The sequence below is a fragment of the Zonotrichia albicollis genome, chromosome 4 (genome assembly GCF_047830755.1).
Source record: "Zonotrichia albicollis isolate bZonAlb1 chromosome 4, bZonAlb1.hap1, whole genome shotgun sequence".
Taxonomy (NCBI): domain Eukaryota; kingdom Metazoa; phylum Chordata; class Aves; order Passeriformes; family Passerellidae; genus Zonotrichia; species Zonotrichia albicollis.
Window position 1 is genome coordinate 34,987,338 of NC_133822.1, and position 25,522 is coordinate 35,012,859.

The 25,522-nt window shown below is 41.7% G+C and overlaps 1 protein-coding gene across 2 annotated transcripts in view; it reads right to left on the reverse strand.

Annotated features, from left to right (window-relative positions):
- The window catches only part of MRTFA (myocardin related transcription factor A), a 74,294-nt gene that overhangs the window by 16,560 nt on the left and 32,212 nt on the right, over nucleotides 1-25,522 (reverse strand). For both annotated transcript variants that reach the window (XM_014268172.3, XM_074539428.1), the window contains exon 2: nucleotides 10,628-10,693. In XM_014268172.3, the coding sequence (XP_014123647.2) occupies nucleotides 10,628-10,634 (7 nt within the window). In that variant the 5' untranslated portion in view covers nucleotides 10,635-10,693. The remainder of the gene's footprint in view (nucleotides 1-10,627; nucleotides 10,694-25,522) is intronic.

The window sequence follows — 25,522 nt, forward strand, 5'->3', positions numbered from 1 at the left end:
CACATTTAATTAAACCCTGAATTCCCTGGGAAGCATTTCAACAAATATTTAGTCTGCTGGTAGATCCAGCTTCAGTAGTGATCTCCTTTTCCCCCCTTTTCCATGTCCCACGTGTTTCTGCCTTGCCACTGATGCTCCCATTGTACTGCACAGGGAGCTCTATGGAAGTGTTGCTATAAAGTATCTCCTGCACCTCTCCATGGCACCTGCCCCCCTCCAAACTTAACCTGAATCCCTGATCTAACTGTCCAGCTACCTTTGAGTGAGCCCTGCTGAGAACAGAGAGCTGCTAGAGGAAAAAACCCACCAAACTTGCCAAACTACAACAGCACAACAGTAGTATGAGCTGTTGGGTTTTTGGTTTCCACTGTATGCAGAAAAGAAATAGTTGACAATGCAGAAGTAACTTCTGCAATGCCCAATTTCAGTCAGGTTACTCCCGCCTGCCTTTTGATTTTATTTCTACATGACGTACATGGCATTTTCAGCCTCAGTAACCTGCAGTTCCACTTTCTGCCCTCATTCCTGTAGCTAGGTCTGGGACAAAGCATGTCAGTCTGTGGTTATGCTGACAAAATCATCTGTGGACTCTGATCACAGTTGCTTTGAAAGAGTTATTTTAACCGGGATTGGTATGCTGGTTTACAGCACAGCTCCACAAACAATAGTGTCAGCAAAGCTGAGCACAACTGCCCCGCCAGACCAAGTCAGAAATGAGAGGCTGAGTTTAAGGCCAGCACTGTAGCAGGAGCGCCATCCTGCTGAACCATGGCCCCCACATCTTCAAATTGCCCCATCCACCACAGGAAAACAGGCTGTGTTACAAACGGCCCAACAAGCACTAAAAAGGGCTCAGTGACAGATGGGGCAATGGCATCACCAACGGGGCTGGGACAGCACAGTCCAGCAGGTGACCTCCTCTGAGCTGCTCACACTTTTGTTGCACCTGGAACACCGTGGCAGTTTGTAACATCTGCTGTTACAAGGATGAGTTTTACCCCTCACCTTTAGATGACTGACAGCAGGACTTGATTTTCTTGCCACAGATGGGCTGGCTAGCAAGGATCTCTTGAAATTCCTACCACAGCATCCAGTTTCTTTAGTCTCTCTGCTGCCTGTTGTGGAGCATTTTGAGGCTTCATCTCTGGAATTCCTGAAGCATTAGCATCTTTGTGGCCACACCCTCAGCGACCACGAGAAACCTCCCTGCACATCAATGATGCAACTGTTCTGTGCCTCCACCCTGCTTCAAAAATATTGCAGCTGAACACTGCAACTGGGTTCTTGCATCTGACCCCCAAAACCAACCAGCAGCACACAAGACCATCTACATTTGCCTTTCCATACAAAGCCCAGAGATGAAAGTTGTTAAATCTTCACTTCAGAGCAATGTATTAATTCCCGTGAAACAGGGTGCAAAACTGCAATGCCTGCGTTCAGAGTTCCAGCAGTCCAAGCCATATTTTGCAGCTGGCAAAGTGCAAATGAGTCACAGAACCACAGAATGGTTTGGTTGAAAGAAACATTAAAGATCATGCAGTTCCAACCCCCTGGCTGCAGGGACACCTTCCACCAGACCAGATTGCTCAAAGTCCCATCCAGCCAGGCCTGGAGACACTGCTGCAAAGCACCAAACTGCTGCTGCTATAAACAACAGACTGAATCAAGGATCAGGAATCAAACCCAAACCTTCAACATAACAGCAAGACAAAAAGCTGGGCAAAATGGCCCAAAGATTTCTTTCAGGGTTTGCCCTGCAGTGTACAAAAGCACATTTTAGACATGCAAAGCTTTCAAAGATATTCATATGCAGACCTCCAAGTTCCTGTCACCTAGTGTGAGAAATAAGTGGAATCAGAACCACACTGAGACACTCTAAGAATGAAACACAGCAGGGGAAGGGGACTGACCCAACTGCTGAGAAAAAGAGGTCAAAATACCCATACACCCTGCATTTGCTTATACAGCTGACAGAAGGCACTGAGGTTTGCATGGAACCAAACAGAGGGAAAAAGGAAAGGCAAAAGGATCTGCAAAGATCCTCATAGCTCAAGTGTCTTGTGGCAAGCAGAGGCTGCAAAGCCTCCTGTAATCAGGAAATCACTACTCAAGGTTATCAGACTTGTAGACTGACAGAGGAGAGGAAGCACATGAGCTTTCCTTGGCCATAGCATCTAGCTCATCATAGACAAGGTGATATTTCAACTGCAAATCAGTTGGTAAAACAACACACAATGTTTGTAGAAAGGCTACAGCTAAATTCAGACTACTGAGTCAAATACTTCACTCCTCAGACTCTTCCTAAGGGAAAGGAAAAACTTTCCTTTGCTTCTGACCAAGAGACATATCCAAACCCAAACTCAGACACGCTGATCTAATTCAGAATGGCAGAATGCCTTCTGCTGCAGCTACTCAGTCCTGCTCTCAACCCGTCTGGTTTCTCTCTCTTGTTTACTATGCTTTCGTAAAAAGATGAGATAAAGTGCTGCAAACAGGCTCGATGGCTTCCGCCGTTGGTTGAGGGTGGGGCTCCCACCCATAGGATTTGCTAAGAGACACAGAACTTGAACCACAGAGCAAGGCCGTTTTAGCACTTTCTTCCTCCCTTCAGCTTCACCTCATTTTCAAAAAGCATTTCTCACAGCATGGAAGAAAAAGGTATTAAAAAACTGGGTCACATGCACAGAAGGAGTTGTCATCTTGCCAGTAGGGCAGTGTCAAAGAGCTGCTGCTGTGCGCTGCAGAAATATGAAAAGGGGCTGGAGAATACACAGCTGAGGAAGAGAGATCTCCATCAGCATCCTTTTCTCCATTTGCAGCTCTGGGGAGTTTCTCATTCAGGACACAGAACTGATCACACTTCAGAATTCTTGATGCCATACCTGGTCAATGACCTTGGATTAAGGCTAAAATATGAGTGACAAGTTAAAGACAGGAAAAGAAGCCACAACTGGTAAATCATGAGTATTCAAATCCCAAAATACATAAACTCAGAAAATTAAAAATGAGGACTGTCATAAAAAAGTAAATGTCAATATGTTTATGAAGGTAAGAAACACATCTTTGGCACTCAAACAAATGCAGCTTGCCTTTCAGTGATACCCTTCAATGAGAATGTAGTTGTGACTGAAGGATTATGAGTGTTCCTAGTCCCAAACAGAGGAAAGACTGGAGAAAGGCTCCTTCCCACGTTGCTGCTGTTGCCAGCACTGCCAAAGCACAGCAACACAGATAGAGATACTGCCCAGCTATTCCAGCCCACAGGGACACACACAGGAAAACAGCAGCCAAATGAAGTCCCTGTTAGCAGATTGCCTGGTGACCCCAGGCTGCTGTGGCAGCCAGAGCTGAGGTGCTGCCTCCCTGACACCCTCCCTCAGAGCCAGCCCTTCTCCTGGCTCAGCATGCTGAAGCTGCACAGCTCAGGCAGCTGTGCTGCCCACGAAGAGCCATGTCCAGCTCCCTGCACCGGGCTTGCCTGGCTGCAGCAGCACACAGGCAGGGAGAGCTGTGGTACCCTGCCCCAGCTCTCTCACCATGGAGACACCCCCAGCTGAGCTGCTCCCAGCACCTGCAGCAGGCCCTGCTCCAGAAACCACTTTCAGCGAGCCTGTCAGTAACTTTACTACAGCAGTATCCCACTGACAATGCAGCTGAAGTTTAAGGTTTTCATTAACTGTGTGAAAAGCCTAAAGGTTTGTCACAGTAAACATGAAATTACTAGCAGAAAGGACAAAGATTTTTCCAAGGCCCAACACTGAGTTAATTTAAAATCTAACATATGTGCAATTTCTCAGAAAGTTCATCCTCTTTAGAAGCAAAATGGAAATTGTCACCCATGGTAACAGTTATCAGATCTGTGGATGACTATGGCTATGGCTTTGTGTCAAAAAACATTTACAGCAAACACAAACAATGTATAATCTGCTCCATCCATCGCCATTAACTCTTGGCATTCAAAAGGTATTACCAAAATCCTGACATAAAAAAGGCAAAGATTCATTACAATCAGGATTATAGCACCTCCAAACTGGAAAGGAAAAGGGACACAAGGAACTTCTACCAGGAACCCTCTGATCCATGCATTCTTGGACCAGACTTTATGGCTGTGCCTTGCATGGATAATTGGCCTTTGCAAACTCTTCTGAAAACTTTCCAGAGTGCCCAGGGTGAGAAAGGCATGGGGTCACAAAAAGGAGAGACCACTCCCAGACAACAAGTAAGAATGAAGCTAAGACAACTGTGGGAACACAAAGGGAAAAAACTGCATTGCCTATCAGACTTTACTCCCAGAACCATCACGTTTCTCTTGCAACTGGCAGAGTTGAATCTTCTATCATGACAGGGATCAAGGACCAAATGCAGCCTATCAAACACCTGAGCATGGTCTTCCTTTTACAGCTTCAGAAAGGGCAAACAGCTCATTTCCATCCTAACATAATGAACTTTATTACTCATATTGTGTCTTATTAATTACAGATCATATAAATGCATGGAAAACAGACAGATATCTAAAAATACAAGCAAAGCAGACGCAGTTATTAGTCCTCTCAGTTCTCAGCTTAAATGTACAGCCAGCCTTCTACACACAAAGCCTGAAGGCTTTGAAATTGTGCTTTAAGAAAAATTATCTTAGTCAAATAACCAGCAAATAGCTCCTTGGAGACAAGTTACAGGTATACAATCAAATTAAAATAAAACCAGTTACAGATTTCTGTGCAACACACCAGAAATAGAAAAAAAATGTAGAGGACAGCTGTAAGTGTCCTCTACTTTTTTTGAATTTATTTTACAATACTTCCTAGTGTTCCAGTCTTATTCTCAGAGCATGACACTGAGTATATTAAAGGTCTAGCTGCAGCTTTATTTATTTAGTCCACATATATGGTTTTAACTCCTTGCCCTAAACAAAATTACAGTTCCATCTTAAAAGCATGAAAGAGAAGCAGCTGCCAATGTGCAGAACAGCAGAGATGGCAGCAAAGTGAAAATTTGTATTTTTGCTTTACTACTATAAATAGATTCCATAAAACTGCAGGAATGTCACTACAAAGATCTGGTATGTAAAGTGGTGAGAGAATGACGGGAACACATTACGTAGCAGGAAGAAATATTTCAGGGTGTTAAAGCAACGGGTTTAGCTGCAGCTCTAATAGAACACTCCACAACCTTGAAATGTCGGCTGTGTAGCTACACTGCAACAATTCCAAGTCAGTAAACTCCAAAACTCCACCCAGGCATAGCAGTTCATCTGTCCTGGCCCTTATGTAGAAGACAAAATCCATCTGAAGTATGAAGAATTGCCCCTGAAGTCACCAGCACAATGGCAGCTGTACTGCACCCGTAGGTTACTGCCATGTTCCAACAGCTCCCTGCCTCCCCTTTCTCTGACAAACACAGAAAGATGCTCCTACTTCCCAATTAACAGTTAAACAATTTATAAAACCTTTTTTTGCCTTTGTTTTATTTCTGACATTTAGTATGTTCTACTGTAGCTATTGTATGTAAGAGGAACCAATTGCTGACAGTCTCCTTCAATTAGCACACACACACTAAATCAACAAGACTGATAATTAGAAACAAGAATAAATAAGAAAATATTAACATAAATATTAATTATAGAGCCATGTAGCAATAAAGCTAGAAGTGCATCATTTTCAAGTATTTATTTTTTTTTTTTCTAAACTGAGAAGTGGTTAGACTATCAGGTAAAGGCTAAAGCAGAAACAACATTTTTAGCTACCCTATACAAACACAAGTGTGGATGTATGGCCAAATCTTGGGGTTGACATGTTGAAGTCTAGACACATGATTTAACCTTACAAACTCACCTGTGGCAAGCAGTTTGCTGCCCAAATAAGTATCTCAAAGATTCTTAGGTTTTTGTGATGGTAGCTGTGCTGGACACAGAAGAGCAGCAGCTACAAGCTTTGTCTAGATGATGATCAACACTGTTATGCCAAAGCATAACCTGTGTTCTGTACTCTTAAATCACCAGCTGTCTCCAGTAAATAGCAATTTCTTTAAAAATCATTCTAAGCAATGTCTCACAGACTCCCAAAAAAGCAAATTCTGCATTTTAGTTTTATAGCAAATATTATCTTTTGTCCACTAACCCTATTGCTAATAAAAAATGCAGCAAGTGATATGAAAGGCCTAATGAGATGATAATCATTAGATTGCCTGCTGTAATTACAGTAATTTCTAATCATGTGCCATGTTGGAATTGAACCATGGCACGCTCCCCTCATGGAGTCTGAGGATAAAATAAACTCTTGTACTCTGCAATAAGCTGGATCATCCAGCAGGCTGCACATCCCAGCAGGAACTGCACAGACCCAGGGCAAGGAAACACCTCAGCACCTGTTAAAGCCCTCCCATCAGAACCTCCAAGCACAAACTCCATCCCCTTTGGATCTGCACACAGCCACGTGTTCTGCATCCCAGAACACAAACACACAGAGGGGAGGGATGTGGGCACAAAAACTGGCAAAGATCAGATACACTGAAGTGAAAAAGAAGCTCCTGGAAATTCTCAGCCTGTACAGCAGCCTCCTTCCAGCTTGCAGTGCAGGCAGTGCCCTTTTCAAAGCATGCCTGTGTCATTTTTCAGACTCACACAGCACCACTACAGAGAAACACAAGGCACATTCCCAGAAATTATCTACTGCTGCTTTGCCTGCTTGGATAGATGTGATGGTCAAAACAGCTTTCCTGCAGGATTGTGCCATATGACAACCTTGCATTCTTGCCTGTGTTTAGTGCTTGCAGCCAGAAGCCAAAGACCACAATCCTGATGGATAAAACAAACGGCATGTGAAGCTTTAAATCTTGCAAAAGAGAAAAAAGAGCCACATATTTTGCATAACAGAGTATTGCTACATTTGCCAAATGTCTTTCCCCTAAAAATTTTTGCTGTTTTAGTTGAAGATACTTTCCACATAACTTTCTACTCAGATGTGCACTAGCTACTGTTTTAAACATTGTCTCCAAGAGTGAAAAATGGGGTGTTTGATATTTCCCCCAAAAACCTTCCAATAGCCATAACCTGTAAATTCAATACTAAAAAATTACACCATCTGACTGTTCTTCTACAGCACAACAGAGTTCAAAGAGTTGAGCACAGACAGCAGACTTTGTATAACTTGTATTTTATGAAGACAAGAAGATGAAAATCATCTCTGCATAGCTACAAAAAAAATGCAAATAGCAAAAAGGTTTGTCTATTTGCACTGTTAGAAAATAGGCCAAAACCTGAATAAACATAAAAATCCAGCTCTCCTTTTTTCAAGATACTGTCATTCTAACTGTGATAACAGATATGTCAGCTGCAGGTGAAGACTTGCTTCCCACCATTTTTCTAAGGGCAATTGAGAATTTTAATCTTGAACTAATGAATCCTGCTACTAGTAAAAGGTTACACAAAGTGGAAATAGAACACAACAAGAATTAATGAAGCACAAAATGCAATAATTTTGACTCCTCTTTCACTGCCTGTAAATGCTTTATGTCTTACTACAATACACTAATCTTTCAGTGGAGCAAAGCCCACTGTAGGTGGCTGGTGGGTTGGGAAGGTTAAGTGAGATTAAGTGTACTTGGTAAAAAAATGTTGAAACATTTGCCTTTCCACTCTACCATATAAACAAAATTCCACATGGGACAAAGTAAGCAATTCATAGTTCTGTTATGAACAAGCACAGCAGGAGTAGCATGACTCTCACTCTCACTTAAGGGTGACACAAATGTGTCATCTCCCTCTCCTCATATTTACAGTGTCCAAAAACCTTGTGTTGATGGAAGTCTGCAATGAAATTTCTCTTTTAGGGCACCAATTTGCAGAATAAATCTTATGTGGGGTTTAGATTCAGTCAGGAGAAGCAGAGGTACCAATGGGAGTTTGCACAGTACCACAGCTTGTAATGTAAAACAAAACCTTTCACTTCTGCCACACTTGGCTCAGGGATTTTTCCATGGCTGTTTGCCTCAAGATATACAGGAACTGATCTGTAGCACAGGCTAATCCAAAGGAACACAGAGGAAAGCACAGTAAAACCAAGAGAGAAACCAAGTTGGTGCTGAGGAAGTGACATCCCCACTCTGGATGTGAAGGTGAACTGGAGGTGTGGTGCCAGACAAGCTGCAGTCTGCTCCCATGGGCTGAATGCATATTAGCTCTAGGCAGAATATTTTCCATTTTACTTTCATTCCAATTTAATCCAGCTCTCAAACTTCATTTTATGGTGCAAAGCAAGGCACAGCAGGCAGATGCAATGGGGGGCTTCACTTCAAAAACACATTCCTGATACAAGCTGTAATGCAGACAGAACTGCAACCATCACAGTTCTCTCAAGAGTGTTAAGACTCTCCAGATGGAAAATAAAGGAAAGAAAAGAAGCCAACCAGCATCTGACATGGAAAGAGCATTCCAGCTCTTTTAGTTCAGCACCAAAGCATCCTCTGGATTCCAGCTTTTATACTTTTGTTGAATCATCATGAAGGACTGTGTGGGGCTTGGTTCCGGGCTAACAAACTCAGGAGAGACACACAAGTCCAGCGCAGCCATGTCCAGTAGCAGATGACAGCAGAACAAGATTAAGTACCTCAGTGCTTTCACAGACAAGAGGGACAGGCCAGACAGAAGAAAGGAAGAAAGAATACAGGATGCTTGCATATTCCCAGCAGTAAAAAAGTCTATTATGGAACTCCTAAAAGTAGATGTAGAGCTGTCATGGTGCTGAGATGCCTTCTGGAGGAACATGGTCCCTGGTCATCCTCTGTACTTCTCAGGTTAAAAATGGGATTTTTTTTCTTTATGTATCACAATTTATCTCACATCTGATCTTCTCTTCAAAACCTGCCCAGGCAAATTACATTTTAAACATTTCCCTATGTGTGGTTATTTCCAGCTGGCAGGTAAGGGTAAATGATACCATTACTTGGGAGAAACTAATTTCAAATCATGTTTAGAACAGATGTGTTAGAGGAGGTTTTCTCCACTGCAGAAAGGACCTTTTAATGTGTTGCCAGTATTTTCACAAAGTGTTTTTCTTTGGTCCATCACAAAATTCACATGTAAGAGATATAAATGAAGCAATGAAGGGCACAAATCTGCAAAGACTAGTAATTTACACTATGTTTTAAATAAATTTAAGACTCACTAATTATTCTGGATGCCTTACTTGAATTACTTGCAAGGGCCTCATTTTCAAAAGGCCTGGAAAACAGACCCCTCTCAGGAATCACAAGTTTGGCCAGGCACACTTTGAAGAAAGCCAGTACTGAACATAAGTTAATAAAGTATTTGCATACATATCCACCTAAAGCAGGACACCACAAAGAAGTCAGGAACACTTTCTTCTGAGAAGCATTAGTAAAAAGGCAGCCACTGGCACACCAGTCTTTCATCCAAAAGCAAGTAAGTGTATTCTGCAGAAGCTTGTATACAAGCTCCTCAGATTAAAAAAGAGACAACAGGTATGATATATCCAGACAGCACAATCTTTTCTTTTTGCTTTGGAAACACAATTTTAAGCAGAGGTCCCAGAAACCTCTTAAAGGACATTACTGTCATCCTGCAAGTCACTCCAGCTGACAGAGTGCTGCTGACAGGTTCATTCAGACAGAGCTGACAGACTAACCTTCAGCCCTCAGCAAAGTCTAAGTCACAGCACTGTGTCATATTACAGTGTGCACCCCAGAAACAGAAGAAATGAGAAGATCCTCATTACTACACCATCTTCAAGTAAAGCTTCTGAAACAGGGCAGCAGGAAAGCTTTTGAAAGGAGAAAATACATATCTGATCTACTGCATTTTACTACAGCTGTTGCTTGAAACTGAGAGGACCTCAAAAATAACACATTTGCTGTGTGGTCTTGCTTCAATTTGTTAGCTCTAAGTCATCTAGTTCAGAGGTACCAAAGCATGACAAAACGTATTTGTCACCTTTTTTGCATTTCTGGGGGAAGGAGGGGAGCAAAACAGAAAAATACCTTCTCCAACGCTAATCTGACACGGAAAGCTTGGCTTTAGGGTAGATCCTGTTTACCCAGAAAAGTACATGTTCTCTGCCTGCACAGATTTTTGCCTTTGCCTGCAAGAAGGGCAATGACTGATGCCCACAGGGCTCATTCTAGCTGTTTTCCAGCTACAAACATAAAAGAGGGTCCCTTGTTGGTTGACATCTCGTACACCATGCCTGGTTTTGGTCAGTTTATGGAATGTGTACACACAAAGTTACAAGTGCCTCAGAGATCTGGGGAGCTGCCACACTGTAAAAACAGAAACTGCAGAGGCAGGAAGCCTGTAAAAAGAGTGATTACCAGCATGGGTCAAGTATCTAAGGCTCTTCTAACATAGTATGTTCTCCAGAAGACTGTGCACTGAGATGAAACACAAGCCTCACTTTGCAGTACAGTTACACTTGCAGCCACTGCTCTCCTCCTCAGAATCGGAGGTGGCACCAACACTCGAGAAGGACTGGGCTGGGTGGGACAGGGTGGGGCTCCTACAGATGATGTTTTCCATGCAGAAGCAGAGAACCTGACCTTTTGAATCATATGGGAACCATTCCCCACCAAAAAACATGCAGAAAACCAGCAGAGCAAAGAATGAAGTGGTACTTACGCGGCATGATCCCTTGGCTCACCAACTCCTCCCGCGTGCGTCGCTGCTGGAGCTTCAACTGCAGCACTGCACAGCAGAGAGAGGGGAGAGAAGGAAACCCATCAGTGCAAGGAACAACTGAGGAGACATTTTCAAATGCATCTTGTTTTGTTCTCCGGATGCCAAGGCACTGGTGAGCAGCAGAAGGGAAAGACCCCCGTCCCGCCCTGCCCTGCTGCAATTGCAGAAGTGGCCCCCAGCAGTCAGGTTTCCGTAGGCTGCTGCAGCCAGGGGCAGAGGAAGTTGCGCAGGGTCTTGGCAGGGTGATAAAAATCCACAAAGCCAGGCCTGTTTCTCAGTTCTTTCTAGAGCACCAACTGCTTTCCAAACCATTAATATTAAAAAACAAACAAAGAGAAACACCAGCTGACAGTCCTCCAATAAACACGGAGTGACACCCCAGCTGCTAATGACTCCTGAAAACTCTAATTACTATGTGCAGATTAAACGATACGTCAAAATTGTTGGTCGTTACTCTAAATTACAAGGCTGATTTCCTTCCTCAGCTCAGAAATTCACCTTCAGAAATGCCTCCTGAAAGTGAAATACCATGGATACATCTAGAAGTGTCCTTCCACTACAAAAGGAATCCCCTTATCACTAGAATTTTTCCTATTTATTTTAGCATAACAGAACATATTCATGACCTGTGTGAAATGCAATTAGCTGGGGGCTTTTTTTAGTGCAAATCCCCGGAATAGTAATAATTTCAACATTTAGATTACAACAGCAGCTTCCCTTTAAACTATACAATCAAAGCAACATTCTAGATTGTTCTTACAGTCAAAGACACCTTCCATATGAAAGAAGCCTTTCAAAACTGAAGAAAAAATTCATGCGGATGCGACACACATCTCAAAATAGGACAACTTGAGTATCACTGAATCCCATTTGCAATCAAGCCCAAACTCCTAAGCATGCTCAACGTAAAGTATTATAAAATGAATGGCAATGCATCTCATCTCCCCTGTTCTAGTCTGAATTTCTCTTATGCCTTTTTTATAGTCCACATAATGAAAGCCCACACGAATGTTGTGGAACCACTACAGAGCAAAACTGCTCTACAGCAATCTCATTATAACCCTTATGTCTCCTTTCTTAACTACTTTGTTTGTCCAGTACATTAATTTCTTACATTATATCCAAATTTGTATTGCATACTCCCTAAAGTAGAGATCAAAAAATTTAAGAAGATGCCACTTTGTCTACTTACAGACATCACCACATTTTACCTGTTTCTTTCAACCTCCTATCTGCAGTTTGCATTTCACTAAGATACATCTTCCAATATGGGTTCTGGTCTTCATATGTATAAAAAATAGATCCATCTCTTCCTTTCTATGGTTGTTTCCATAGCACCTAATCACCCTCACTTAAATCACATTTAATTTTCTTCTTGGATTTTTCTGGCTTCCACGTCCATTGACTCTTGATGTACCTTTCTCTGAAACTCTTTATGACAGTGAGAGGAATACCTCCTACCAGTGGAAATACCTCTGTGCACACAGAGTGCAAACAAGTTACCTCTCTTCTGTTTCTCAAGACAAACTATGATTTCTTAATATATGCATCCTGGGCAGGAAACTACTTTCTTTTAGTACATGGAAGTGAGAGAGGGGAGGAGGATGTACAGAGCACCATGGTAATTCTGTGTGGGATCAGCCAAAAGCCAGAAGGAGGAGGAGGGAACAGAGAGGGGAAGGAACAGGCCCTTCATTTGGCTGTGAAACTGCAAACAGAAGTGGTAGTTCCAGACTCTTCCTCCCACCCAGCATGAGATCGCACTTCAACTTCTGTGCTAGTGTGAGGGCTAGCACAGCTCACAGGCAGCCTGCTCACAGAGCTTCTCATTTGCTGGACTCCTTCTGAGGTTATCAAAACCCAAATCTTGATCTAACACCTGGCACTTGACCTAACAACTTGCTGAGAGAGAGGCAGTGTCAAACCTCTCACTGTCCCCATCACCTCTCATGTTCGCCTGACTGTCCTGGTGGCTGGACTCACGGACAGAGCCCACAGCCCTGTCAAAACAGGCACCAGTTTTTGAATCAGTGAGTTGAAGAGGATGACCACAAAGCCAGGAGCTGTAGTGGAACAGCCAGGAGCCCTGGTATTTGCCAGCACTGAAGGTGGGAGCTGGACTTCACCCTTCCAACAGCACACTGCCACTAAGTGATTTCTGCCCCATTAGGAGCAACCTATTGAATGTCTCTGCATGGCATTACTTCCCCTACTGAGCCCATATATCCATCCCCTAAATTAGCACATCTTATAAATGTATACAGGCAAGGCACAAACCTATAGCAGCAGGCCCATCTCCCCAGCAGATAATCTCATTATTACTCATGCCTTCTGTTTACACCCCTAGTAACGTATGTTATTCTGCCGCTCACTCGCTACAACCACCAACCTTCCCTCACATTTCCAACCACACCTACTGTTTCCCTTTCACCTCCCTGCCAGGGATTTTCAGCAAAAATCTCCCCACACAGGTGTGCCTCGCATTTCTTGCTCCTGGATGCACATCTGTATTGTCACCCATATTAATGTGCCTTTTGCTCAACTGTCACAGTTTGCCTAAATGATCTAAACCTTTTTTTTATTTATGTCACAATTTATTCCTTCACTAGTATTTGTTCTGTCCACACTGTTACAGCCTCTTGCATCTGTTTCCAGACTACACCAGGTTAAGCTACGCCAGAAATACTTTTCTGCTTTCTATGATTATAACCAGTTCTTAATCCAATTAAGAAGTATTTCATTAAATTAAAATATAATTCTTGAAACCAAAGTACACCATGCTGCTAAGTTAAAGATGTTATAAAAGTCTGTTGCATCTAGACAAAACCCCTAGCAACCACATTTCACTTACCCAAATGACAGAATCACATTTGAGCAGACCTGTTTTCACAAACTGAAAACCTGATCAGTGTGATTATACTATTCTTATTCTTATACCACCTACATTCTTGATCAAATTTTCCATTGTTTTTTTCCTGGAACTGACAGCAGATGAGCCACTCTTTACTCACTCACCCTTTGTCAGCAATGATGCAAAACGTTATCACTCTTTTGCTCTTCTGAAGTCTCCCTGCTGTTCCCAGATTTATTAAAAACGACTCTCAGTCAGACTGCTAGAGACCTCATCGAATGACTTAAAATTCCCCTCCTGACTGCAGCCTCCCTTGCAAATTTTCTAAAGACATCTTATTTCTTTATTAGTTACCATTTTTCTCTACCAATTATATGCACCTTTTATTTTTAAACCCTATGTCCCTTCACAGCAAGAAACTAGCAACTGTCAAGAGAACTAAACTGAAGAACAAGGGAAAAAAGTAATTTTCAGGACCCTTTTTATAAGCACTAAGTAATTCCTGGGGTTTATGAATGTATATACATACATATTAAGCACAAGTTATCATCAGCCATAAAGTCCTTTTTTTCCCAATACAGCTTACTTTTTGGCAGGGAGGAGGGCAAAAAGGATTATTTCAGTTCACTCCTAAATACATTTTGGCTTAACTAAGTACTTGGAGTTCCCAATGCCATTTCATATATTTAGGAGATCACCTGTTTACATGTTCAAGTGTGTGAATCCTATATATAGATTAACAGATGTCCCAAGCACCAGTCCAAGGCTGTTGTACATGGAGCTCAGCCAAAGGTCTAGAATGACCAGAGAAATTCAAAGCTACTCTAGGACAGAATGAAGTGTAAGTCTTTCAGTCAATAATGGACAATGTTCTCTTTCCTTTATCCCTGTGCTTAACCTGTAAATTAATTTTCAAATTAAGAATAAATGAGGTCATACAAAGAGCAGTGTATAACTGCTGGCTATAAAATAAGTTCCAAACTGGTGTCCTTCTACTATATGCAATATTTGTGGGATTTGTATCCTTGTCAGATTTTCCCACTCAAAGGTGGGCATAACTTATTTCACAAGGATGAAATGTTCCCAATTAAATTTTGAACAATGTTTTCATATCACTAGTGGACCATTCCAAGAATTAGTAAAACATTCCAGAGAAATCTGGGAGCTAAGACAGAGGAGCACTGCCAGCAGCTTAAGAAGGGTAGAGGAGAGCTGCACTGGTGGGAGATGTATTAAATGACAAATAATATTGTGATACAGCTACAACCAACAGAGTCACCCTATTAGTAAATACAGCTTGTCATGATTATTGTGTGTTCATCTTAGCACAAAACTTTCTCAGCAAGGAACCCCCAGGCATATTCCAGGACCAGCTACTCACAGCTGGTGGCAGCTCAGATTTAACAGTATATAATTAATATAAAGAGCTTGCACCCTTTTCAGGACAGCTCCAACTCTGGTGGTAGTTCAGGGGTGCATGAGTAGTAAGCAGAAGCAAGAACAAATATCTATGATGAGCTAAGTTGTTTTTTGCAGCTCATTACCTAAATCTGGAGCAGCTTGCCTGCCCTTCTATTTCTAAACCACATTGCATTTAGTAGTGTGACTAGAACTACTGCAGAAACTAGACTGCAGATTCTGCATCTCAGCATTTCAACAGAGAAAAATAAAATTAAAATCTCTTTTCAAAGACTGTCTCACATACCAGGACAGGTTCGTGACAAGAAATTAATAAAATACCCTGTATTTCCTGTTCTTTAAAAAGTAGCAAGAAGAAGAGCACAGCTGTGAACTGCAGCTTGTGGTGAGACCTTGTGCACGTTATAGTGAACACAGACTCACTACCAAAGGGACTCTGTGCTCACATTTCTGCAAAACCCTTCCTGCCAGGAATCCCAAGTGATGCTTAAGGTCACCCAACCAAGGTAATGATTAAGCACAGCCATATGGTGGGTTACAGCTGGGACAGCATGAGCAGCAGCGCAGATCAGGAAGGAAGGAAGGCTGTTAGAGCCAAAAGAAACCCTACAGAGGGACTGAAGGAGGCGCAACTCCCAGGAATTCGGGCTGGGATGCTCAGATGGGAAGTGCAAGACACAAACTGTGTATTAACAAGAAAGGCTGTATGCTCACAGATATGATTTATCAATTTTGTGAATTCATTGAAAGCAGTCTGCCTGACAGAAGAATTCATCCTTGCAACCCAATAAATAAAGCATGTAATTAGGTAGCAAAAGTACTGAAGAACAAGTGAAATTAGCCCAACTTCATTATCTAAGTCGAGGAAAGTGCAAGCATAAGTAAAGACAGTAAAAAGCAATTTAATGCTCATTTATTTGTACATTGTTCAGCACCTCTGGAGAGCCCATTCTGAAAGCACTGAGTGGCTACAGCATCCTCCTAACTCACAAGGAAGCACTAATACAGCACAAGCTGCAATAAGAACTTGCCACTTAGTTCAACAGCTCTACTTTTCTGTAGTGTCAAAGGAATTTCAGGAGAATTTTCACAGGCCTGGCACTGAGCAGGTCTGACCAGGTTTACTTTGTGAGGGTCAGAGACTGTGGACTAAGGAGATGTGCCTCTAGGCCACCATCTCAGCCCACACAGGCTTTCCAATTTTTCAGTCCAGTTTGTATAACACCATATGCAAGCAGCTTAATTATCATATGCAACAATAAAAGACAAATCTGATGACACAGAGTATTTGCTGACCAAAATTGGCACAGCTGTTTGTGCAGAACTGGGGCCTCTACCTCAAATATCACAGTGCCATGTAACCACCGCTCTGATGGATGAAGTCACCTTTCCACTTACCACTCAGCCAGCAGCCCTTCCAATTACACTAAGAAGAGAATTTTTTTCCTACTTTTTGATTAAATAGTCACATTTGACCAGAAGCAAATGCCAAATTCAGCTTTTGAATATACAGCACACCAGCTGTTGTTTTCTGTGGAAGCTATGTCCTACTGAATTCAGTCCCTTGGAGATGTGGTAAGAAAACCTTTTCCTCACACCAAAAAATGGTCTCTGAGCACTTTTCAGCTGTGCCAGCTTACAAAACAAATGTTGTCTTGCATTAGATTTTTTTTCATGCTTCAACAGGAAGCCAGATTAGATTCACCAGCAAGGGCAGCATCTGTAAAACTCCAGTTGCAACACCTTTCTGCACAGAAGCAGCAGCCAAGGGCTGTTTGTGTACCAAATTACGTGTAGCATCCACAAGAAGGTGTAAGAAAAAAACAGCTGTGATAGTTTGTGATCAGTGAGTGCGAATACAATGGTCAAAATTAATTTTCAATCTTAAATTACTGAAGCAGATTACTTTTTCTGTTTTAGAGCTGCATTTTTCTGGGGCTGTTGACAACATACCCCGCACCACACAGAACGTGCTAGAACGGGGGTTACCAACAAAGAAAAGCAAACTTTTTGGGCCTTTTTTAAAGGCAATTTTCTGAGCCTAACAGCATTTTAATCCACTAAATCCATTTTATTCCCCACTGCTGATGGGGAATACATGCTGGCTTTGCATTTAAGCAGACTATGCAGTTAACAGAGAAGCATTTAAGTGAAGCAGACTGTAAATGACACCCAAACTGCAGGGATTATATGACAGTTTGCTACCCTGGGAAGGGGATGCCAAAAATTCATGTCCCTCTGTGGGGTGAAGGAGAAGCAGCAGACACACTGTTGATCCTCACAATTTGCAAGCATCCACTGTTGTTGGGAGCAGCAGCCATAAGGTTCTGTTCATCTCAATGCATTTTAAAGAATAGCTTGAAGCAAGACTACACAAAGGGAAAATTAAGCAGAAGTTTATTCCTTTACTGTTTGAGAGTATCTCACACTCCACTATGTCTTTTCTCTACTGAAGCAGCAAGGGCTGCTATTAAGATGCAGGCAGCTTCCTCTGCTCTTCCTTAGCAACCATGCTAGGGAGAAAATGGAGTTTGGAAGGGTAAAGAATAGAGAGAAAATTTGGTTTGGTCTCTTCAAGTATTACAACAACCTTTCACACTAGAGGCAAAAAGCCACTTATTTACATTCATGCTGTGGACTTCCCTCTGTGAGAAGCAGGACTGGGACCACTCTCCCTGCACCCACAGAGGAGGTCTGAGAAGCAGATCCTGAACAGGAAGCAGAACTGGGATTAGGAGCAGTTCCATACTGCAGGTTCTGAGAATGATGAAAGTGGATTTTTTTGCAGAAATCAGCACATCCTGCTGCAACATGCTGAGATGGAAAGGTGTCTTGGACCAGTTTGGGGAACACTGCATCACAGGCAGTTCTTGTATAGAGGACTTGGACCTTTTTTCATGACCACCTCTGATTTCTTATCCTCTCAGGAAGCATTAAACATTTGTACAGATGAGAACAGGAGTATGATTCTGCCTGAGGTAGACCTAAACCTTCTGTCAAGTGATTCTTAAAACACAGAAAAGTTTCTTCACCTCCAAAGCAACAACTTCCAAAATACATCACAGTGGATGTGCTAGCAATAACCCAAGGATGCAATGGAAGCCACAACCCATCAGAGTTGGTCTTTACTATCCAGAACTTATAAAAGCCTTCAGATTCTCAAATGCCCAGCAGCTTTAAAAAGCAGCTGAAAAGTACAGGAAAAAAAGAATGACTGGTCGATTAAGAACACAAAAAGACAAGAAAAAGAGAAAATGAACTGACTGTCACTCTCAGAACAAGAAGGACTTGTTTCTTGATAAAATCACACTCTTCAAAGCTTTTACGGGTCAAAATATTGGGTCATATAAAGTCATTAACATGGCATGCAGCTTAGACATGCCTGTTGATGGTCTGGATGAGCAAATTCCAGAAGACTGGCTTTGGCTAAAAACAAAAAAAAAACAGGTTCAGACAGTATTTCTTTATTGTTGGGAGGACGCCACTGGAAGAGAAATATGAAATTTTTGTAAAAAGATGTTTTCAAAGGATGATGGAATACTGTATTATCTTTTAATGAGTCAATGTTATGAGGCATTAAGTAGTTCTCTTGGTGGAGACAAATACAGATTCTTTGATACAGTTAATTTAGCAGAATAAAAAATCCCAACCTACAGAGGAAAGTGGTCCCTAAAGAATATGAAATCAGAAGCACACAGTCAAAAGCAAAAGGATCTATTTCCATTCTCATATTAGCACAAGGCGGCTGGCTCACACAGAGCACACAATAACATGCTACTTCAGCAGGCCATTTTTGAGGCTTAATATCAAATTTGATAAATGTAGACATCACATAAATGTTAATTAAAAACTGTACTTAGAAGATAAAACCACATTCCCAGCAATTTTAATTTTGTTAGGACACAGCACTATAAATCAAACAAAATCAGTAGCACCATCCAACTACCAAGCCATAAAATGATCTAAGATCCAGACAGGACAGAGCAGATACTCCAAGGCTCAAGTCAGCATTGGCTCTGTGGCAAATGTAGAGATCCTAGAGGAAGAATCAGTTCATAGCCTGAGAAGTGTACTTGGTTACTTCTGAGATCTGGTCTCAATATTGCACACAACTGAATGTGCTTATTTCACAGGAGCTACTCATTTATATGACTCCAAACAAATGCAAACTTGATTATTACCATGAAAGTTGTGCTGAATTTTGCGGGATTATTTTCATGTTTATTTAAAATTAATACTAGCAGTTGCTCCGTATTTTACAGTATTTACCTTTACCTTCTTCCTTCATGACTTAACTCCTGCCACTTCCATTACACATTTAAGATTCAGGGGAAGTTAATGCCATTTTATTCACTGCTACTTTTAATGCATTGCCAGTTTTGTCTTCTTTGATTCTAAAATTTTAAAACCAGACACATTTGCTACTATTAGTACAGAAGTGTTTCTATTGAACACACAGAGTTCCACTCTTAACCATAAAGTCTTGGTACACCTATAACCCATCTCAGCACTTGCTGAAACTGTTACAATACTACTTTAAGAAATTCAGCTGAAATACATGTAACATGGTATATTTAGTAAGATATGCAACATGTAAAAATGCACAACAAGCTTGTCAACAGGAAAAATTGGTTTGCCTTCTGTGCAGGGTACTGATTCTTATAAAATCATTTTGTCTCAGTAGTACTGGCTAAGTGAAAACTAGGCATGTGAGTAACTAGGCACATATCCATATCCATGGAATCTGGCTACCATGCATGATCCAACAAGATGACCTGTAACAAAATACCTAGGTGGAAAGGTCTACCTAAAATTGACCCTGGTATCATAATACAGTAAATATTAACTGTAATCAGTACTTGTTGATGCCATCTGTATATCCATTGTTACTATTTAGAGCTGGAAGAGAATTCTTGAGGAGGGAAAAACACAGAGAATTTCCCACTTCCCTGGGTAAACTTGAGTCACAGTGTATAGTGATTTGTATTTTTCCATGAAACAATGAACAAGGAGGAACTAACATTGCCCTTAACCAGCTTGCAAAGAAACCTCTAGAAAGAAATTCTCCCAGATAATTTAATATGACATGGCAGATGGGGACAAATGAAGAAAAAAGAAGGAATGGGTAGATGTATCCTGACAATTAGATCTACAGCTGTCTACTAAGGTGACAGTACAAAAGGCGAGCTACACAAGGGAAACACAAGTTCAAATACTTTAAATTTTTTTTCTTGGAAAGATAGGGGTATCTCTGCCTAAAAGAAGAAAAAGTTTCAACCATTTCATTTTTCATAAAGATGATACATGAGAGTTGTTCATTTTTTTTTTTTCAAAAACTATACCGAATTTAAAAATCAAATGTTTTGAGGTATATCAGAATCGGAACAATTTTTCATTGTATTTACAACTCTGAGTTCAAGGGATGTGTTTTTGTGGGTTTCTTGCAAGCAGAAAGAAAATCAAGCACGGAGACAGTGCCCAGACACATCCATAAAACACATGATTGATTAGATATGTTTATAACACTAAAACTCATGAGCAAATCTTTCCATGCCCCTTGCAGCAAAGGAGATATAGTCAAATACCTTTCCTTCAAAATTCGCCTCCCATACTTGAATTTCTACTCCAGCAGAGTGCTCCAGTGCACAAACAGCCTCCCAGAACAAGGTCACAAACTTCCTCAAACATTTCTGAGAGACTGGGTTTGGCCCAGTGATTCAGCCTTCCTTCTGCCACAGGGCACCCTCTACAGATAGAGGCTGAAAGTTCCCTTCACAGGAATCATCTAATGGTCAAGACACCACAGATTCTGTGGCAAAATTTCTGCTGGCACACCTCGACATATGAGCTGTGTTTTGGGGTTTTCCACTAAAACATGGAATGATTCTGTATTTCCAAGACCATTTCGGATTTTTAACCACCTAAAGATCTTTGGTTTACTGAAACCAAATGCAAATGAGAGCCAATGTGTTTTACCACAAGTAGTAGAAAAAATTACTTAGAAGTTTACAAATTTAAAAATAAAACCAGCAGTTCTTAAAAGTAATAATTAACTAGTTATAGAGGGAACTCAGAAAGCTGGGCCTTACAATTTTACATCAGCTAGCTTGAGCATCTCTCTGCTTCACTGTGCTGACAGTTACTTCGTGGGACATGAAACAAAAGTGGTTTTGTCCAAGGTGCCTATTACATGCACAAGGAAGATTCAGAGCATTCCCTATCTAGTCAGCATTCCTTTCACCAGCTTCTATCCAAGCCCCAGCATTCTCTCTTAGCAAGAATTTCAGGTGGGTACTACAAGGAATTACCATATTTCTTTTACTCATGGTAGTTAAAAACATCTTTGCTGTTTTCTCATAGACTGCAAAGAACACTGGCCACAGTCATGGCATCTGAGGCTCAAATGAAGATCCTGGCCTCTGCACTCCAACAGTCTGACACCTTCTTTATTGTTTAAGTATAAATTCTATTAGAATTCTGATGCTACTTGTAAAAAAAGTTGCAAGATTCAGCTGTGCCCATCATATCATTCTACAACAGAAATCAGTTCCTCCACAGGAGCCCAGAGTGGAAGCTGAGCCCCAGAATTTGCATTACACATAAAAATCACATCAAAGTCCCTCAGAATCTTTTCACTGATGATACAATCTATCTACAGTTTTTTACCTCCTTTCTCAATGGATATTTTCTTTCTTTCAAAAAAACTTTGGACTACACATCTCCAGGACTGACAATTGTGGGTTTTGTCATGAGGGAAGATCCACAGCACTGAACAATTTGAGCTATGAGGCTTAATGTGCTATCATAGCTATAAATATTTAAATAATATAATTCTGTGTAACAGATCAATCAGCAAACCAAAAAAACCCAGCAGTCCAGAATGGCCTGCGTGACCACTGACTTCAGACTGGTGGACAAATTCTGCAGATGTTTAAAATGTTACTGCTGGCTCAGTCCCCTGCTGAAGGGCACAGAGGGGACTGCCAGCAGCAGCAGATCACACACACTTCAAGATTCTCTCCAGCTGGTAATGGAGGTGGGCTTTCACTCACATCCTGCACAAAAGCAAGGGAAGGGCAGCCACGTTTCCCCTCTGCGGCTCCCTCCAACACTGAGGCAGGGAGGTGGCTGCAGGGGACAGCGTTTGCAGCTGTAGTTAAGATTCACTGTCACATGTCAGTCCTGAAGGTTCAGTCCTCTGCACAGCCTGCAGCCAATGTGACAGATATTATTAGCAGCAGTAAAAGAGTCTCTCAGAGAGACACAAAGGTATGGTTAGTTTAGCATCTACTTCTAAAATGTCTTCTTCTTCTGAAAAGGGAGAATTTCCCATCAGAGTGTGAGAAAGAGCTGCAAGCAGCCTCAGAAGGACCTTCACACCTAAGTGTAACACAGAAAGAGCCATGAATGCTTAGGAAGGGTGAAAGTACCTAAAAAGAACACCCCCCAAAATAAGAAGCAGAACACACAACAGTTTGCAGGCACAGGTTACATGTTGCTTGCAATACCGATCAAATTATGCAACGGGAGCTTCTGGCTGCCAGCAGTGCTGTGAGATTTGCAGAGGTGAGGAACCAAAGATCATTCCTACTGCCACATTCCACTCCTACAAAAACACAGCTGTAGTCTCCATGCACTTACTGCTGGAGAGACATGGAGCAGCAGGAAGCCACAGAAACTCCACACAGACAATGTCAAAACTTCTCTCTGGGTCATGGAAGGATCTCTTCGTTCCATCACCCAGACAGCATCACTCCGCTCTGTCACCAGCAACCCAGCTGGGCAGAACAATGTTTGTGCCTGGCAAGTGTTTCAGTGAGGAAGGTTACCAAAAAGATGTGAAATGTGTCAGCTGGTACAGCAGTTGTTATGGGAAATACCCTCAGAAGGGTGACAGGCCTTTGAGCTGCCTCTGGGGACAGAGACCACAGAACAAGGTCTTTATAAGCATGATTGCAACAGATGATTCCTGTCCCTGTGATGGAGAAAAGTCCATCATAGGCACTTCTATCAAAAACTCTCAAAAAGCTATATTTTTACAAAAGGTTTTCTCTACAGCTGTTTATTTCTGAAAGCCAGTTTTAAAATAAGCCTGTCAAGAAAGCACCAATTTTCACAGTCAATTTTGCTAAGAATTTATGTCCCAAAGCAATATATCCTCTTCCTTATCACCAACTTCTTTCACATTTCTTGTTAGCTGCATCAGGCCAATATCACTTTAGATGGAAAAACTGCAGGCTGGAAAGTTCAAATATTTGTTCATTTGAAAGAATGCTGATTATATTATTTGCACAATAAACTCTGACAGAAGATCACCTGCACATTTCTTCTACCCATCTCATCTCTCCTGAATACACTGATGAGCAAAAAAAATTTGCAGTTCTTCTTAGCAACCACCCTATTTCAGCTACTGCAGGTCTGCTCTTACTTTGGAGAGCTACCAGGTTACTAAATATTACATAGTGCCAGGGAAAAACATTGTATCTACTTTACTATCCCAAGTAAAAGAAAGAAACTATGAATTCTGCTCCATGTTAATGCCTTTGGGCAGATGATGCATCCTGCAAGGAGGAGGAGCCTCCTGCAAGAAGAAGCAGCACAATTTGCCCCACAGGCTCACTACACGTTTTAATTGGATAAGCCTAAGCCGCATCAAGAGTCATATCCATTTTCTACACAGGTTGCAGAGGTTCTTGCCAAAAAATGTGCTGCTTCCACATTTTGGATTAAAATTTATTGATGCAGCAGGTGACAAAATCAGTAATTCAATGCTCAGAAAAGACAGGAGATATGGGAGGTGGGGCACGACATGAAAGATCTGAGCGGGCACTTATTTTTGGTGTAGATGTTCACTAAATCAGAGGTGACCACTGACAGACCTTGTGGATGGTAAAATTACCAAGATAAGATTTACACAGGCAGCCTGAGATGGATCAAAAAGCAGAAGGAAAACCACTCCTGTCACTGACCCTCATCTTCGGGCAAGGACTCCTAAGTTTTTTTCTGGATGCAAAGAAAGCAGTTTGAGTTTCAATATCATGGTTCCATTTTCAAAAAAAGCAGCTGCTTTTCAACGTCTCCTGAGAAATCTAAGCATCAGTCATTTGCTGTTTAAAAGTATAAATAGAGATGTTTTCTTGAAAAAAGAAACAACAGATAATTATGAAAAAGAAAAATCAAAAATCTGAAAGCCACTCAAGTGTTTTCAAGCTTTATTAATATGTGTTCCAGTTGCTGGGATTATCAGTACCTCAGCATCACTGTCCCTGAATGTGAAGCTCAGTTCCACTGTGAAGAAAATTCAGTTGACAGGGCAGGAAAGTACTTACTGGAAATTTTACTTGGTATCATTACCAGTTCAAAGCATTGCCTGCATAAATGCTACTGACAGCTGTACTCATCGCACCACACCCACTTTCTACTCTTTTTTGTTTTCTGCATCTGTTGAGTCCTTCCATCTCCTTACTCTTGCAGGTCCAGGTCTGCAACTCTTTCCTTTTAGTATTACTTTGCACTGCAGAAAGCACTGTAATAGCAATTTTTGACAAATTAAGTAGATCACAGTGTGGTAAACAAGTTACCCTCTGTCCCTCTCCTCCTCCTCTTCCCATTCCCAGCATGAAAATAGCGAGGGCTAAAGCAACAGCTGGGGATCATTACACTGACAGGAATAGTTTAGTAAACTGCAAGAGGGGAAAACATGTCATATCCAAAAAAATCAAAAACACATTAGAGCATCAGGACTGAAAAAACATGTGAATTCAGCTCCAGGGATAATGCTATGACTCTTCTTTCACTGATAAAACTGACTTACAAAAACCCTGGTCATTCAGTGTTAACCCTTTCCCCAAGCTTCCCACTCATGTCACAGAGTTAATAAATACCCTGAGACACCTCTAGTCCTCACAGCCAAATGAGGCACACTGCCTGTTAAACAAAAATAAATTTAAATTGAGTCAACTTCAAGCCACTTCACATAAATATATCATTATCTTACCTTCACTGCACCTCTTACTTTTAAGCACAGTCACAGGCTGTGGCTGCAGCAAGAGGATACAGGGAGGTTGGTGTGCCTCTGGATCTGCCGTATGAAGTGCCAGAGCAGATCAGCTCCCCGTACATTCAACACATTTTCTGTGTTTTAATGTGTCAGAGCACTATTTGCATAAATAATTCCAAACAGTGGGATGCATTAGGCCATAATTCAGAAAGGCATCTGTGTGTTTTGTGACTGGTTTCTGACACTGCTTATCCATGAATTTGCTTTGCTCACACACATCCCCACAGCAACTTCAGGTCCACTCTGAAGCAGGAAGACACAGATCACCCCTTACAGAAAAATGTCACCCTGCATTCCTGTGAGATGCCTTGGGTGCAGGGGCTGCCCTCTTGCTGGGGATTTCCTTGGGACTGAGCTTCCAAGTCTACTCATGCAGGTTTCCTGAGCCCTCCTGGATGAGGTGGGGCCAGGGCCAGCTGGACCTTCAGGTGCTGCAGGTGTAATGACAACAAAGTCTAGATTACTCCTGAAGAAAGTTAAATGCTAACAAGCACTTGCACGACTC